Genomic DNA, 17608 nt, shown 5'->3' on the forward strand with positions numbered 1-17608 from the left:
ATGATAAATTGAACAAAATAAAATCTTTATCAATGATTTTCTGTATCTTAACACAGTATAAATATTTACTAAATTGTCTTATCTTTTATAAATTTTTATTAACCACGTAAATCAAGGCGATCAATGCAGAAGGTTGTCTAAATTATAATTTTAGATTTTGAGGTAATTTAAGTTTTTTAAATATTCAGTTATTTAAACAACTCTAAAGAAAAAAAACAAAAAGCCTTCCCTTGCACTTTCCAAAACCATTATTAAATTTTTTTAAAACGAAAAAACAGGAGCATGAAAAAATCCATTATAATATCTAGCCCCCCACCATCCCAGTTATTTTGCCGCTAAACAAAACGATTGCTGGTCAATCAATCTCAGCAGCATTTAATTCACTGCAGTTGCCAAAAAGCAAACGCTGAATACCACAATGGGCTTGGCAAGATAAATGCTGTCTAAGCATATAAAATATGGAATCCCAGTTGAGTTCGTAAACACTTACATTACATTCGACAACCCTGTACACTACATTTCACCAATCTATATACCCCTTGATACCAACTAAGCTATCCCCCCACCAAAAACCCTAAAAGATTTCCAACCATACCTATATTGTCGATGCCATTTTCTGACAAATTTAACATGTTGGCCTGCAACATAATCTCCTCAGATGAACTCTTTCCTGAGAAAAAGGAAAAAAGAAAGAAAACAGAAGAATATTTGAACCAAAAGTCAAAGGGATGAATTATTAACTTGATTGATGATATAAAAGGAGAGAAGAAAATTTGTGTGGATTCAACAATGCTTGCCTCTGTGTTGTCATGGTCATATCGAATCAAGAAGAGACACCTGCATCCCCTTATATCATGCATTTTTCTTTGAATTTCTACAACATGGGCATCATAGTAGATTGCTTGATCCCTCCTTTCCTGATGTTTATGCAAATAAAATGATAAGCTAACACGGAGAGGATATTAGCTAATGGTAACAATAAAAACTAAAGAAAATTTAGTCTTGTTATAAATATATTGTGAAAATGAAACTATTGTAATTAGTGAGATTCTTATGGTTAAAGATGAAAGGGAGACATGAGCTTATTTGGAAGTGCATGACTAATAAAAAATTGAAAGTACCTGGAAGCAGAGAACGACGTCTCCAACCTTAACTTTGTGACATTCTGAATGCTCCAGGGGGAGAGAGCGTTCACGCACCGCCTTTTTCACATTTACCCATTCATCCTCCTCAGCCCCAAATCCAACAAATCTTACACGAACTTCCTGCAATAAATGAAAAATTATGCTAAACTTCCCTTCAGATTTGAAGATCAACTCATGTTTTCGCCAGTTCTACATCACTCAGAAAAGACTTCTAACATTGAAAATAGGCAAAAAATAAATAAATAATGCAAATGATAATAAAATACAAGCAATGAAATAAAGAGGCATTTCCCACCCAAAAAAGGGGCTAAAACATCATACAGTAAGAAGCTGGCCTCTAAATTAATTATTTTTAGTACTAAAAGCAATAAAACAAAGAATCATATTTTGACTACTTACAAGTTCACCTGAACTAAGAAATCTGTGGGTGAGGAATGTATCAACATCATACCTGTAAAGGCAGAAAAATTAGAAAGGTGTGCAGGTTTGTGCTAGCTAAAAAGAAAGCAAAGGATTGATCCTAAAAATCTTGCCTACATCCATTCCAACAATGATCAAATTCTCTAGAATGGGCACAAAACTAAGCAAGCCAGTTATGAATATATTTTCAAAAGATAAAAAGCATACTGTCAGGTCATCATTTCCCTTTTTATTTTGAAAAGGAGAGGGAAGTATGCATTACAATGCAGAATACAAGAGAGAGACAAACAGAAATGCCATACAATAAGCAGACAGAAGATGAAGTAAAATATATCGATTGAACAGTATTGTTGTGTATTCGTTGAAATCAATTGATGATAAATGGGGCCAGCAACCTCAAGCTCTAGAGCTCTTTATGTTTCACAGGTCTTTACAAGAGTTTGTGAGTGACTTAGAATAAATAACCTTTCTGTAAAAGTCATGTGCATCAAAGTAATTCCATCATGATTACAGCAAACATGCTTATGCAATTTCTACCAGCTGCCTGAGCAGCAATGTATTACAGCAGACCGCTGGTTTGATGAAATTATAGCACACTGTTAAAATTATGCAGCCAAATTACTGGAGTGAGCAATAAACAAGCATACTATACATCCAAATATTTTCAACAGGTCAGAAATGACCATATACGCATCCTTACCAAGCCCCATCTTTGGATGACCGTGCCTCAAATTCTAATTCTGATAAATCTGGGTCTCCTGCCAGCAAACATCAGTAAACTAGGGGGAAATAGAATTCTGTTTGGTTACAAAAATAAGAATTGTTTTCTGTTAACAAAAATAGATATGAACAAAATTATTTGATTTGCTGATTTGGTTCATCAGGCTCCTCCTTCAACAGATTCAATGGCAAATAAGGGCTTTTTTTTAAACATCTTTTTGGAGAAGCAAATCAGCCAGTCTGTCTGGACTAAACAGCATTATTCTAGAAAAAAGGAACATAACACATTAAAAGTAGTTTGACATGTTTTCAAAAACTAATTTAAATATTTCTTTTGAAAATTGATTATTTTTAGAGAACATTAACATATTGTTCTTCACATTTTAAAAAATGCAAGCACTTTCACAAATTAAAGTGATCCAAAAACGATCATTTTCATTGTTTTCATTTCTCAAGCTAAAACATTTCTGAAAAAACCAGTTTCATGTCTACTAGCAAACAGTTCCAAAGCATCACTAGAAGGCAAAGGAGAATTGTTTAATTACTATAACCATACTTTAGTAAACAGAAACACAAAGCAGGCATGAAGGATAGAAGAAACTGGGGAGAAGAATTGTTTACTACTGTAAACATGTAAAGTAGTCATTACGCAAAGAACAGATACATAATAAAAACTAGGCACAATCTTGGTCCAAATGCTACAGTAAGTATATGAGAACATAAAGACCAGTTGAATGTTGGCAAGCCCAAAACCACAACTCATCCAATTCATAGGCTGTATAAGGACTTAGGGAAGCACGTGGTCAACTCACCAACATCACATAGTCAAATACCCAATGCTAGGGATAAAAAGTTTCAAAACAATTTGGAGTCCATCAAGTCTCTACTCCATCTGCCTTGGAAAGAAACTTGCTAGCATCATATAGGATATGAAGGTTTGCAATCAATAGTGATATCATATTAGGTTGTTATACAGAGAGTGCATCTCACAGCATGATGCTAATCAGTGGCGGAGCCAGACACCTTTGTTAGGGGGGCAAGGAGAAAAATATTATAATATGGTTATGGTAATTAATGGTATTTATTATTATTAAAAAATTGGATAATTTGAAATATTAATTATGAAAATGTATCAAATTAAACAACAATAGTACTAAGAACATTTTAAAAAGTTTAAGATTATCTATAAAAATTATAAAGAAAAATCATTAGAAAATTTCAATCATTTTAGTCTTTTGTAGCAAAAACCCTTAAAATTATTTTAAAGAATCCAGTCATTTCTATTATAAATTTTGATATTTTTCAAATGGAAGAGGCATGCGCCTTTAGGTTTCATTGTCTTATAACCGGATTTTATTTATTTATACCTTAGTCTCATTCTTTGTACCTACATCCAAGGCCTAGATTTTTCTATGTACTTTCAAAAGTGGGAATTAAGATTTCCATAGATACTGAATCAATACCTTAATTTTTTTCCTTTTTTGAATAACTAAATATAAGATAATTGAAAGTAAAGTCTTTTACTTAAAACTTATGTTTCATATAATAAATCATCACTAAAACAATAATAGTTTAAAAATATTATTTTTTATGATTTAGTTAAGCCCGATAAGACCGAATCATAAAAAATAAGTATAAAAAGGAAAAAGATTGAATAAACAAGAAAAAATAAGTACCAATACTAAATGATATTTATTTATTTTTAAATTTTAGTTCAATGTCCCCCTGAGCCTTACTTGGCTCCACCAGTGATGCTAAAGTGTTACTTGAATAAAGAATCACCATCAACTGAGATAACAAATCAACAACTGAAGCCCTTTGTAAATGGGATTATATTAAAAGGCTGGTAGAACATAGTGAATGCAAGCCTGGATACAAGACTCTGTAATAATGCCTACAGGCTCATAACAGAAATGTATGAGCCAAGCATAAGGTGCATCCTGATGCATTTTGACCGATAGGCACAGTAAGAAAATTGCAACTCCCAAGGTTGAGATATAGACACAATATATAAGCATGCACACACACACACACACACATATAAATGTCACAGATTCTGTTTATTTTTTATTTACTTCAAATCTTTTAATTATCTGTTTATTAGGTTGTTATCCTATTTTTTAGGAGTTTAAATTTGAAGTTGTTTATCCCTAGAATAAAGGATTCAATTTAGGTCTTCTTTTGGAAACTAAGTCTATTTATTCAGCAGTTTTTCTTATTTTTCTAAATCAAATAATAGCACATTAGTTTATTTTCTTCATGCATCCGGTTTCATGGTATCAAAGCTGGAGATCAGTTGCGAAAAAAAAATATGGTGAAAACTGCCATGACTAGAGTGAGCAGGGGCAACGGCTACAAGGTTTCGACAGAAACCTCACAGCCGACCCCTACATTTGCTCCCACTGTTTTTCCGGATAGTAACTCCCTGCAAATTACAGCCCACAAACTTAATGGCAAAAATTACCTTTACTGGTCCCACACCGTTCAAATGGTGATACAAGATGTGGAAAGATAGGCTATCTTACTGGTGCAAAGAAGCAACCAAAGGAAGGAGACCCTTCTTTTCAGAATGGGATGCCAAAATTTCCATGATCATGACCTGGCTTGTGAACTCAATGGAGAATAATGTCAGGCAAGCGTGTCTTCTGTATTCAACTGCAAAAGCCATTTAGGATTCCACCAAACAGAAGTATTCAGAACAGGAAAATACTTCACAGCTTTTGCTTTAAGGAACAAGGCCAGAGAATTAAAACAGGGAGATTTAGACGTGACATGTTATTTCGATGAGCTCACAAAATTATGGCAACAGCCGGATGTATTTAATGACAGCGACTAGATATGTCCTGAAGATGATGCTTGTTATAGGAAGATGGTGGAGAGAGATAGGATTCATGATCTTTTGGTTGGGTTGAATAAACAACTCGATGAAGTGAGAGGGAGATGTCTTGCAATGAAACTATTACCAAATATTCCAGAGATTTCTTCTGAAATTAGAAGAGAGGAGAGCAGAAGATGAGTGATACTCAACTGTTCTATGACAATTGAAATAAGCCTATCACACTCATGACAACTGTTGGAGGATACATGGGCGACCTCCAAATCAGAGAGAGAAGGTGAATAGACGAGATTCAAGGGGACTGCAGGCAATGACTGAAAGTGATGCTGAAAAAAGGGATGGAGGCAGTACCAGATCCTATCAACTTTCTTTTAGTAAAGAGTAATTAAAGCAATTTGTAAAGATGATTACCCCTGCACAACTATCACAACCGTCCAAAACTTCTCTCTTAGCACAAAAAGGTTTTCTTTCCGCTGCCCTAAATTCCCTAGATGAGTTTCATGAACCTTGGATCATTAATTCAAGTGCTATAGACCATGTGACAGGTTGTGCAAATTTTTTATTGTCATACACCCCTAGTCCAGGAAACCTTTTAGTTAAGATTGCTAACAGTTTATTTTCTGTAGTCGCAGGGACTGGGACAATAGAAATTGCTCCTAATATTTTTTCAAAATTCCTTCCCCATGTCCAAAAGTTATCAACTCCTTTCAATTAGTAAATCGACAAAGGACCTGGATTGTTTTTTTTGATAAGTAATCACATATATAATAGCAAAGGCAAACGCCGCAAAGCATACAAGGAGTATACGAGGCGACGAGGCCTCACAACAAAGGACCAAAAAAACAACAAAAAACCCACCAGCCCTCAACTGGAGGCTATCCACTCCAGGAAACCTATAAGGGAACGGGACTCCGCACCATTATACAATTTTGCCCACCCCCACATATTACAGACAAAAGAATACTTAATTTTCTGTATAGCTAGCTCCCCCCCCCCCCCCCCCTAAATGCTAATCTATTCATTTCCTTCCACACCGTCCAAAAAATAAACAACGGTATGGATCTCTAGATTCTCTTCCTCTTTTTGCCCACAAAAGAACCCTTCCATCTGATAATCACCTCCTTTACAGTTTCTGGAAAGACCCACTGGGCTCCAAACAGACTAAGAACCATCCCCCACAACACACTAGCCACTGTACAATGAATAAGAAGATGATTTACATTTTCCTCATCACTACCACATAAATAACACCGGTTAGGAATCTGCCATCCTCTCTTTTGAAGCCTATCAATAGTAAGAACCCTCCCCCAAGTAGCTTCCCACGCAAAAAACGCTAACTTGGAAGCCACGTTCTCCACCCAAATGCCCTTTTTGGGGAACAAAGATGTACTATGGCTGGTCAACAGCCCATACGCATCCTTGACGTCAAACTTCCCATTTTTTCCCCTCTTCCATAAGGCCAAGTCCTCCTCCAAGGTAATTCTTTGACTCCTTAGGATTTGCAGCAATTCGTCAACCAAGGCCAGCTCCTAGTCATTGAAGCTTCTAAAAAACCTTAGGTTCCAGCCTCCTTGGCCAGCATTCTGGTCCCATAATTCCCCCACAGTGGCACTTTTTTGGGCAGCCACATTGAAGAGTTGAGGGAATCTCCGGGCCAGCTCCACATCCCTGCACCAAGTGTCCTTCCATAACCTGATTGGCAATGCTAGAGAACATGAAGGACTACTACTTTGTAAAGGACATCAATGTGAATAAACATGCTCAAGCCACTAGTTGTAATTCTCCATCTGTGTTTGGAGAACAAGAAATAATGCTATGGCACCATAAGTTAGGCCATAAAAGCTTTCCGTATTTCAAAACTTTGTCTCGAAATAAAGAGCTTGTTAATTTGCAATGTGAAGCATGTCAGTTAGCTAAACATTCTCATGCTTTTAAATCATTCTCAACCCTACAAAGTGTCAAAACCATTTGCTATAATATGCAACAATATTTGGGAGCCCTTCTTGGCTTCAAAACACTCATGGAAAAAAATGGTTTACTACTTTTATCAATGATCACACACCTCTATGTTGGGCATACCTCTTGAAGGAGAAATCTAATGCTGAACAATTTTTAAAAAATTTTCATTCCATGATCCAAAATCAATTTCAAACAAAAATACAAAATTTTCAAACTAATAAAGGAAAAAAATATTTTAATTTAATACTTGGGAATATTTGACAAAAAATGGGATTATACATCAAAGTTCATACATTGATACCTCACAACAAAATGGAATTGTTGACCATAAAAATCGTCATCTTCTTAAGGTTGCACGTGCTCTCATGTTGTCAATGAGTGTTACAAAATAATTCTAGTCTGCTGTTGTTCTTACAGCTTCATACTTGATAAACTGAATGCTCTCTCGAGTTCTCTAGTTCTCTAGTACCAAACACCATTAAATACTCTCCTTCAATTTTTCCCCAAACATGAGTCATCACTTTGATCCCTCACAAAATTTTTGGTTGTACTGAGTTCATTCATGTTCATCCTCATGATAGATCTAAGTTTTTTTTTGTTTTTTTTTTGATAAGCCTCATGATAGATCTGAGTTAGATCCTAGAGCCTTAACATGTATTTTCTTGAGATACTCTACCACACAGAAAGGATAACAATGTTATTCCACTGCAAAACATAAATATTTAGTTTCAATGAATGTCATTTTCTTTTAGCAACAACCTTATTATCGGCCAAATTCCCTTCAGGGGGAGAATTCAAGGGGATTTTTAGGATACATCTCTATCAACACCAATCGTGCCTATATCTTCTACTGTGCCTCCTTTACCTTTAGATATTCCAAATTTGTCCTCTTCATCAAACCCACCAGAGTCAATGCTACCTACAAGCAGTAACACTTCTTCTTCACGGGGAGAATTACAACCGCAACATGAGTTACTAGTTTATTCACATCAAAACAATTCTCAAAGGGCGGAAAACTTTCTGCACTCTTAGCATGGTCAAGAATCTAAACTAAATATAGGTACACATCTTTTCACGTCTAATCCCAATCCTACAATAAATGATCTTGATGTTCCCATACCTGTGAGAAAAGGTGTTAGATCTTGCACTCAACACCCAATCTCTAACTATGTGTCCTATAGTCATCTATCACCTTCTTTCCATGCATTTACCACTAACCTTTCAGATATTGAAATTTCAAGAAATGTGGAAGAAGCCTTAAAAGTTCTTGAATGGAGGAATGTGATGATAGAAGAAATGAAAGCTCTTGAAAAAAATGGAATGTGGGAACTAATGAAAAGGTCAAAAGGAAAGACCCCAATTGAATGCAAATGGGTTTTCACCATGAAGTATAACTCCAATGACTTAATTGAAAGATATAAGGCGAGACTTGTAGCAAAAGGGTTCACGTAGACACTCAGTATTGATTATCAAGACATGTTTTTCCCAGCTGCTAAGCTCAACACAATCCAAATTCTTCTATACTTGGCTGCCAACTACGATTGGCCTTTATAACAACTAGATGTCAAGAATGTCTTTATTAACAGGGATCTTGAGGAAGAATTGTACATGAACTTACCACTAGGTTTTGATGAAGCTAGAAGAGGTGAGTTGGTTTGCAAGCTCAAAAGATGTCTTTATGGCCTCAAACAACCACCCAGAGCATGATTTGATAGGTTTACTATATCAATTTGATAGCAAGGTTATAATCAAGCTTAAACAAATCGTACATTGTTTTTTAGACATCAAGACAACAAGACTACCATTCTCATTGTTTATGTTGATGACATAATCTTGATAAGAGATGATGTCGATGGAATGAAAAGGCTTAAAGGAGCTCTTGCTACTGAGTTCAAGATCAAGGACCTTATTGAGGTACTTTCTTGCCATGGAGGTGATAAGGAACAAAACAGGTATATCAATTTCTCAAAGAAGTATATACTTTGAACCTGTTGAAAGAAACAGGTATGATAAGTTGTAAACCGATGGATATTCCAATGGATTCGAATTTGAAATTAGGAGAGCTAGATCATACTAGTCCAATTAACAAAGAGAGATATCAACATCTTGTTGGGAAACTTATCTACTTATCTCATACAAGATCAAAAATTGCTCTCGTTGTTAGTGTTGTGAGTTAGTTTATATGTTCTCCTTGTGAGGTGCATTTGGAGGTTGTTTATCGAATATTAAAGTATTTGAAGGAAACTCCAATGAAGGTTTGTTCTTCAAGAAGAATGGAGGTCGGAGCATAGAAAGTTGATATTAGGATATCGTACCCTTGTTTGGGCGAATTTGGTGACTTAAAGGAGCAAGAAGCAGTTTATTGTAGCTTAAAGCAGTGCAAAGGTCGAATTTAGAGCTATGGCCCAAGGGATTTGCAAGCTATTGTGGTTGAAGCTAGTGTTAGAAGAATTAAAAGTTGCAAATGGTGGTCTTATGAAGCTTTATTGTGACAACAAAGCTGCCACAAGTATTTATCATATTCCAGTGCATCATAATCGTGCTAAACATGTTGAGGTTGGTAGGCATTTTATAAAGGAAAAGATTGAGAAAGGAATTGTTTGCATGTTGTATGTCCCTACATCCAAGCAGACTATTGATTTGCAGACAAAAGGTCTTGGAAGACCAATGCTTGAAAAATTGGTACACAAGTTGGGAATGCTCAATATTTTTAACCCAGCTTAAGGGGGAGTGTCGCAGATTCTGTTTTTTTTTTTTTTCAAATCTTTTAATTATTTGTTTGTTAGGTTGTTATCCAATTTTTTAGGAGTTTAAATTTGAAGTTGTTTATCCCTAGAACAAAGGATTCAGTTTAGGTCTTTTGTTAGTAACCAAGTCTATTTATTCAGCAATTTTTTCTTATTTTTTTGAATTGAATAACAATGCATTAGTTTTTTTCCTTCCTGCATCCGGTTGCAATAAAATACATGGATCCTTACTGTGGGCATGAGAGTAAGTGTCAAGTTCATTTAAAAGACTATTAAGCAACAAATATTGGTAGGAATTTTGAACATTCCACAGTTGCAAATCATATTCTATAAGAAAATGAAAAGAAAAATATAGCACCTTCAGGCATTTGAGAACTTTCATGTAGCTTATTTGAAGGGAATGTTTCTGGTAAAACACACAGTTCCTTGGAGACATTAGGTGGACAAGAAACTTTGTGCGTGCACTCTTGTAGCCTATCCTGAAACCAACTTTGCACCTGCAAAATGATAATAATAATAGGAGTGATACACCCACTAAAAGAAAAAGAACTAATTACAAAGAAATAATCTAGCCCAAGGGAAAAAGAGGGAGAGAGTAGAACCTCAATCCATTTTATAGCAGGTTTCCCAGCACGACCTGAAGAGCGACTGAAAGGAGATAACATGCCAAAAAAAATCACCAAATACCCAAACAAGCTGTCTTACATGGGGAAAAAGAAAGAAAAACCACTCTATCTGTATTCAATTCCTTGCAAATTGATGTGGTTCACAAAGTACCCACATTCAGTAATGGACAAAATGAAACTCACTTAAAACCACCCGTTAGTCTTTTGCAGAAATCTGGGTTCAATGCCTGTTCTCCTGATTCCTTGAGCACCTTCTCCATTTTTTCCACCTGTTTAGTTGAGAGAAAGGAAAAAAGTTTTATGATGCCACTTAGCATGAAACCTTTTCTTTTATATAGAATCGGCACTAATTTCAACAGGTGCTAACGGACTCAAAAATAAAAATTCACAGCATTCAACAACTAAATGCAAATTGAAACTTTTTTTTTTTTTTTTATAGGTAAAATGCAAATTGAAACATTAATTGCATCATTGTGACTGCTGTGGAGAAAACCATTGCAACCTTTTAGTCAACCAGAGAAAAGAAAGGAACTTTATCATCCAACTGCTCCCACTTACTTGGCAGATGATGAGATGGTATAAAAACTTCGTACATGCACCAATTTCTACAGAATATCATAACAACTCACTTTCATGGTGTTTCCAGTATATAAGGACAAACCACATAACATGATTTTAACAGCTTTCAATTGCATGCCAAAAAGTTAATTAAAGAGCACTGTTAGAAAAGAAGTAAAAGTTTATCCATATGGCTAAAATTCAAGTAGAATAGACGTTCACAGCTTCCATTCCAAATAGTCAAACTGCATAACAAATGCCTTGAAGAGAAACCATCCAGTATATAATATATTTTGACTTTCACGTATTTCCTTAGGAAGGAGCTGCTAAGCACCCATATACAGAAGAAACTTAAAATCAAGCAAAATAGTATATCCTAAGAAGATAAAGCACAGACAAATGTGTTGACGACTGCAATTCCCACTCCACAGGGATTTCAAGTCCAAAAACACCATTATCAAGCAATAAAATTATTGACTATGTCATAACAGAGTGGCATTATATTGCGCCATTTTGCAAGCACCTTTAATATATTCTCCTATTTACCTATCAAAAAAATAATAATAATAATAACAGAGTGGCATTATCCAAGTGGTCTTAATAGGTAGAAAGTATAATAGTTATTGACAACCTCAATCAAACCCTGAACAAAAACAATAAATCTCAAAGCAGCCTAATACACAACAACAAAGTAAACAAAATAAGCAAAATTACCAGAGAAGGTTAGGAGAGATATGAAGATGAGAACAGTTTGAATCTCTTAGCAAGCGATTCTCTAAGCAAGCAGGTTTTGGGTTATTGTTTCAGCACCCTAATTATCTTGTTGGTTCCAATACCTGTTTTTTGCTTTATTTGGAGTCACTTGGGTCCTTTTGTTGGTTGAGGAGGCCTTGCTAAGTTGGCAATGCTCCCTGGAGGGAAGATAGCAAAAGAAAGTTTGAAGCGCTGCCCCATTGTGTATTTTGTGGACTTTGTGGAAAGAGAAAAACTGAAGAGCATTTGAAAATACAAAACAATTGGTTCACTTTTTGAAGAGTTCATTTGTGATTAATCTATTGTCTTGGGGTTAGGATGTACATAGCATAAGGAATTCTGTCCTCATTCGAGTTTGTAGATTGGCTAGGTCTAATTGAGGGAGGGAGCATTATTTTCCCTTGTTTTGGCTATGCCTTTTGCTTTGTGTATAGCCCTTTTCATTAATAAATTCTCTCTTTTGCTTACTTATCAAAAAGCCAAAATAAGCAAAATCAGATTCAACATGAACCATCTACTCAGAAGCTACAATCTATGACACTACAACAACCATAAAACAAGAAATATTTACAGATTACAATATAAACTAACTTTGCCATCGATATTATATAACATGTATAGCCTCAATTTCCAGACATCTTCCATACAGTCCAGAGAAAATCAAGAAGAAATTTACAGCCAGCTTTGGAAATTCTGGACCAATATTTTCTTGCTAATACAAGAGTATAATTTAGCACAATCACAGTCAAAATAACATTTGCATGCTCAATGATGCACCATACAAGAAGCATATAAAACATCTCCATACATGTTTTAACCAGACCAGAAGCATGAAGAATAGGAAGAAATTAAGAGCCAATATTTCCAATTCCAACATGGATATGATGATAAATAAATACCCACATTCCTCTGAGCTAAATTCACAGGCATGAGAGTATCCATCCATTGCAGCACTATCGAAACAATACATCAAAAAACAAACGTTTGAATATAGCTCACCTGCATAGGAAAAAACTGGTCTGATTTGAAGAGCTAAGATTCCAAATTCAAAGCTATTATGACAATTAATTAACGCCCACATTCCTCTAGGCCATTAAAATCGAAACCCTAGAATTCCTTGCATGTTATGATGTTAACCAGGAAATGCATCATACGACAAACACACATCAATATTTCACCGTATTTTTTCACACACACGTAAAGAAGCCAAGCCAAAAACCAGACCTAATCTTTCAAATTTCAGCATGATTATGACTATTAATCAACACCCACGTTTTATCATTACAACAAAGCCACAACTCAATAAATTATTTCAAAAAAAATGCACTATAAACACACATGAATCTGACATTTGAATGCATTTTCCCCCAAAAAAAACCAAGCAAAAATTGACAGCCAGCATTTGAAATTCAACTTATTAGGCTAATTAATCAATGCCCGTATAAAGAAATTATGTAAATAGAACAAACAAGGATATATTAAGAATTACACCTCGAGTTTTGTGAAGCCAGAAAACAGCCGTCTCTCTCTAGGGCGAAGGCGATCCATGACGAGCCTGAAAAACCCTAACTTGGTCACAGATAGAACTGAAAAACCCTAGCTATTGACTATAGTACGGAGAAATGAGTCCAGTGGTTTGAAGCTTTCGTTTGGGTTTTGGGCGCCCTTTTTCTTTTTTGTTCTTTTGCAAGTTAAAACCCCGATGAACGGACATGCCCTTCTGTTACTGTCCTCTCTTGTCAGGGCAAAGGGCTTGGGCTTTGGGCTTTGGGCTTTGGTCTTTGGGCTTTGGGCTTTGGGCTTTGGGTTTTGGGTTTTGGGCCTACGTCCAAATGCAAGCAATTTCAATCTTTCAATATTTTTCAAATTTTATATTATGTAAATTTAGGTAGATTTGGATATGCTTCATGCTAAGGAAGCAAGGAAGATTTCTTAAGTGTTCTATCTGTTCTTTAAAATTAAAAACAGTTTTTGGCCTTTAAAAAACATCTTTGAACTAAAAATATATATTTTTTAGAATTTATTTTAAAAATTATTTTTTGAGAATAAATTTAAAGTGTTTTCAATTGTTTTTTATGAAATATTTTAAACAACAATTGCAAAACATAGAGAATAATTTGAAACTTTTACGAGAATAAGGTTAAAAATAAAAATAAAAAATCATATTTAAACTTCCAAATAAGATTTAATTTTGAAAACAATTAAGAATTATTTTTCAAAATGTTATCAAATAGAGCCATAGACATTACTGAGTAGATCTGGTTAGCAAGTTTTTTAGAACAATAAAAATATTAAGTATTATTCTTAAAAATAGTTCTCAATTATTATTTTTTTTGTAAATTATTTTTAGCAACTCAAATACGAAAAAGTTAGGCTATTGTGCGTGTATATTCGGGCATCTCTTAATATGCTTTATAAAAATCACCTAAAAATATTTCAAATTAATTCTTAAAAATAACTTATTTTCAAGACCACATAAAAATGTGTCAAACTTTATAAAAAAAAAAATTAGAAAAGTATTTACATTCTAAAGAATATGAATTATTTCTATAAAAAAAAAAGGTTCAAATTCTATTAGTCAAGTTTTTATACATGACAGTTCAAACACTAAATGGTTTATACTCTTTCTTTTTATATTACTCTTTGTGAAAAATAAGAAAAATGGCCATTGTTATCTAGTATTACACTTTTGTGGAAAACATTGAGTAGGTAAATAAATAAATTGAATAGGATGAGCATGAACCATGTTGGACTAAATTGGTTAAAATCAAATAAACTAAGATGGTGTTTGTTGTTTTATTTAATTTTAAATAAAATTTTAATGTTTAATAGTGTTAAATAAAATATCATTTGTTTTTTTAGTATTTTATTTCTATTAAATATTAAAAAGTAAAGGAAAATTAATATAATATTTTTTTCTATTTAAAAAAAATTACATATTTTAGTTTTTTATATTTAGTAAAAAGTTTATAATAAGTCAGAAAAAATAGAAAAACAAACAATTTAAATTCTGAAAATAAATTATTTTCAAAAAAAAAAAAAAAACAAACAAACACTACCTAAATGTTTAAAATTGAGGACTTTGATAGTTTTATTCTTATTTTAATCTTAATTATTTTATATATCTATAAAATAATATAATTTGCAAGTTGATTTGGGATTGGAGTTGTAATAAACAAATTAGGTCGCTATATTTGACTTAGTAAAATTTTATTTTATTTTTCTAGTTCAAGATATTAGCACTATAATAATAATAATAATAATAATAATAATATGCGACGTAGTCACATGGTCTAACCTGAAGGATTCATATATAGGAGAATTATATTTTGGAGGTAGATGGGCCCCCAAATTAACAAAAGGTTCATGTAACTCTTCAAATTGAGCATAAGACCCAATGAAAGTATGGAAATTGAGTTGAAGGATATCATCCTTCAGTATTTCCAAAAATGCCCTTTGTTGATTTTGAGAAAAAAAAATTAATATTTTTGAAAAATACTTTTATTTAATTTAATATTTTTGATTTAATTTAATATTTTTAAAAAATACTTTTATGTAATTTAATATTTTTTAAAATACTTTTATTTAATTTAATATTTTTGAAAACTACTTTTATTTAATTTAGTATTTTTGAAAAAAAAATTATTGAAAAAAATTATTTAACTTAATTTTATAAAATATTTTATATATGTTCTTAAAAGGTATATTTGTCCGTTATTATTTCATATCCTTCAACTCAATTTAAAGAGTTATATGGACATTTTGTTAATTTGGGGGTCCATCTACCCCAAAAGGTAATTCTCCTATATGTTATGTCATTTCCACCTTTGACGTTATCTATTATTAGTTTATTACAGGAATATGAAGATTCCGATCTAGCTAGTTGTCTCATACAAGAGTATTTTGTAATATGTTGTGCCACTTCATAGTTTATGTCTGGTTTAATAATTTAAGGTTATATTATGTCATGTCATTGACTCATTAGAAGATATTAGCCTTTTATCTTCCAAATATGTGGACTCCTTTCCGAGAATAATTTTACAACTTTTCATTATAAGACTATTCGAAAAGGTTGTTTCCAATTTTTTCCAAACTATCCATTCATTTGAAAAATTTTACCATTCACGACCTCAATTACATGTCTTATCCATGAAACAGTTTCAACACCTTAAAAATTATTTATGAGGCAAATAGTCAAAAGAATGAATTAAAAGTCTCAAGTTAGGAGAACACTTTTAGGAGTTTTTAACATGAAATTGTCATTCTAACTAGAACATTTACACTATATTCAAGAAGAACCAAGACTCCAAAAGTACTTTAAATAACATGTAAATATGTTAGTTGAATTTTATTTAATCATATATGTAGGGGCTTCCCCGTGTGGCCACGTGGCAGGTCACCTTTGTTCCACGTGGTATCCTTCTATCTCTGTCCGAACGAGCATAACCAGATCGGAATGTCCAATCCAGCCTATAAGTATCAGTAGGCGTTTACATTGTGTTCCTCTAAGATTACACGATGTATTCCGAATAGGTTTCCTGACCCACTCCCATGAGCAATCATTCTCCTCATGACAGAAGTATGCTCGATGGGACGTCACCCAGTCTCCGCAGGCGACCTACCACACGATGCACCATGCGGCCTACAAACTAAGGTGACAAGTGAACCATCAGATCACCCCCATTAGCAATTCCTGTAAGTCGCCCAAAGGGTGATGCTTGCTCTATCATCAACTGTGCTATCATCATGACTACAAAAGTCAAGAAGCCGCCTCAGCACATATGTGACACTGTCCCAAACACTATAAAGGCCCTCCTCCAGCCCAAAATCAAGGTATGCGTGCAATTCAAAACTCCTTCTTTAAATCTAAAAAGGGGCAATCTCGCGAGTTGACATTAAGCATTTGACTTGGGCTTCAGAGGGTGTGTCTGGACAACTTGTCCGGACATCTTTTGTATGGAATAAGAGAGAAGCACCACTCCCAATTGACTAGGCTTCAACAATATACACACTCTTTAGCCTTCAAAGTTAGAACAAAGTAACAAAAGGATGATACATTATGTTGAGTAACTTTTTATTGATAATATTTGATCTTTTTATGGTTTAATTTTGTCATACTCGATATATAATGTATTTGTGAAGTAATTTGCACTAGTAGCTAAGTTTTACTTACTCCCATTATAGATTATCCTTTTTCTTTTATTTCATATTCTAAAATTTCTAATGTAGATATTCAAAAAAGGACCACGTCCAAGAATTTGAGCTCTTCAAAATCATAAGAAAGAAGATATAACAACACCACAAAAGAGGTACCTATCGAAAAAGTGGCTTATATTATGTAGATGTTTAGGTCTTATCAATTTATACTTTAGTCTTATTATTTTATATTTTAGTTTTATGTATTTATACTTTAATCTTATTATTTATATCTAACTTAATTTTGTATACATTAATCTCATTATTCTCATTATTTGTACTAATCAAGACAGAGTTCAATAATTACCTCATTTGAACTTAGATTTTTTTGTTAGCCCAAGGGTTCGCCCAATCGGGTTTTGATGATAACAAATCATGGTTAAGTGATTAATTGGTTTGAATGATAAAGAATCACATGCATAAATTCGAAAATTCATCAAATGACCAAAGGGGTACAAGATTGAGACTATTGGAAGACTTTTGATCATAGGAAACGAATGTAAGATGAATGCATGGGCGCACTTAGGTTTTTCATACCTTTTCATGCATCTTTGAAAACCCAATTTATTCTTTAAAATTTCGATTTCATTAAAACCCAAGTTTTATCAAATGTACCTTAGGCAAAACGTTTCAAAATTGGCATATTAA

The 17608-nt window shown here is 33.6% G+C and overlaps 1 protein-coding gene across 3 annotated transcripts; it reads right to left on the minus strand.

Moving 5' to 3' along the window:
• Positions 1 to 348: 348 nt before the first annotated feature.
• On the minus strand, positions 349 to 13466 carry LOC100245843 (protein SAWADEE HOMEODOMAIN HOMOLOG 1). 3 transcript variants are annotated; one of them, XM_019219418.2, is made up of 10 exons: positions 13256 to 13460; positions 12668 to 12763; positions 10637 to 10722; positions 10430 to 10475; positions 10186 to 10324; positions 2266 to 2323; positions 1545 to 1596; positions 1122 to 1265; positions 798 to 917; positions 349 to 670 (listed from the first exon to the last, which is right to left on the minus strand). In XM_019219418.2, exons 2-10 carry the CDS (start codon positions 12704 to 12706, stop codon positions 626 to 628), a joined length of 729 nt encoding a protein of 242 aa, XP_019074963.1. In that variant the 5' UTR covers positions 12707 to 12763; positions 13256 to 13460; the 3' UTR covers positions 349 to 625. The 3 variants fall into 3 exon arrangements, with proteins under 3 accessions (XP_019074963.1, XP_010648276.1, XP_002277697.2); XM_010649974.3 differs by lacking the exon at positions 12668 to 12763 and having other exon boundaries at positions 13256 to 13466; XM_002277661.5 differs by lacking the exon at positions 12668 to 12763 and having other exon boundaries at positions 2266 to 2314.
• Between the last annotated feature and the right edge of the window lie 4142 nt (positions 13467 to 17608).

Source organism: Vitis vinifera, chromosome 4 (genome assembly GCF_030704535.1).
Source record: "Vitis vinifera cultivar Pinot Noir 40024 chromosome 4, ASM3070453v1".
Lineage (NCBI taxonomy): Eukaryota > Viridiplantae > Streptophyta > Magnoliopsida > Vitales > Vitaceae > Vitis > Vitis vinifera.

Coding starts and splice junctions, on each gene's coding strand:
- LOC100245843 (XM_010649974.3), bottom strand. CDS start 13,312: ATGGATCGCCTTCGCCCTAGAGAGAGACGGCTGTTTTCTGGCTTCACA. Junction 1,266..1,544: donor TTCTTAGTTCAGGTGAACTT/GTAAGTAGTCAA, acceptor CATTTATTGCAG/GAAGTTCGTGTAAGATTTGT. Junction 918..1,121: donor ACGTCGTTCTCTGCTTCCAG/GTACTTTCAATT, acceptor CATAAACATCAG/GAAAGGAGGGATCAAGCAAT.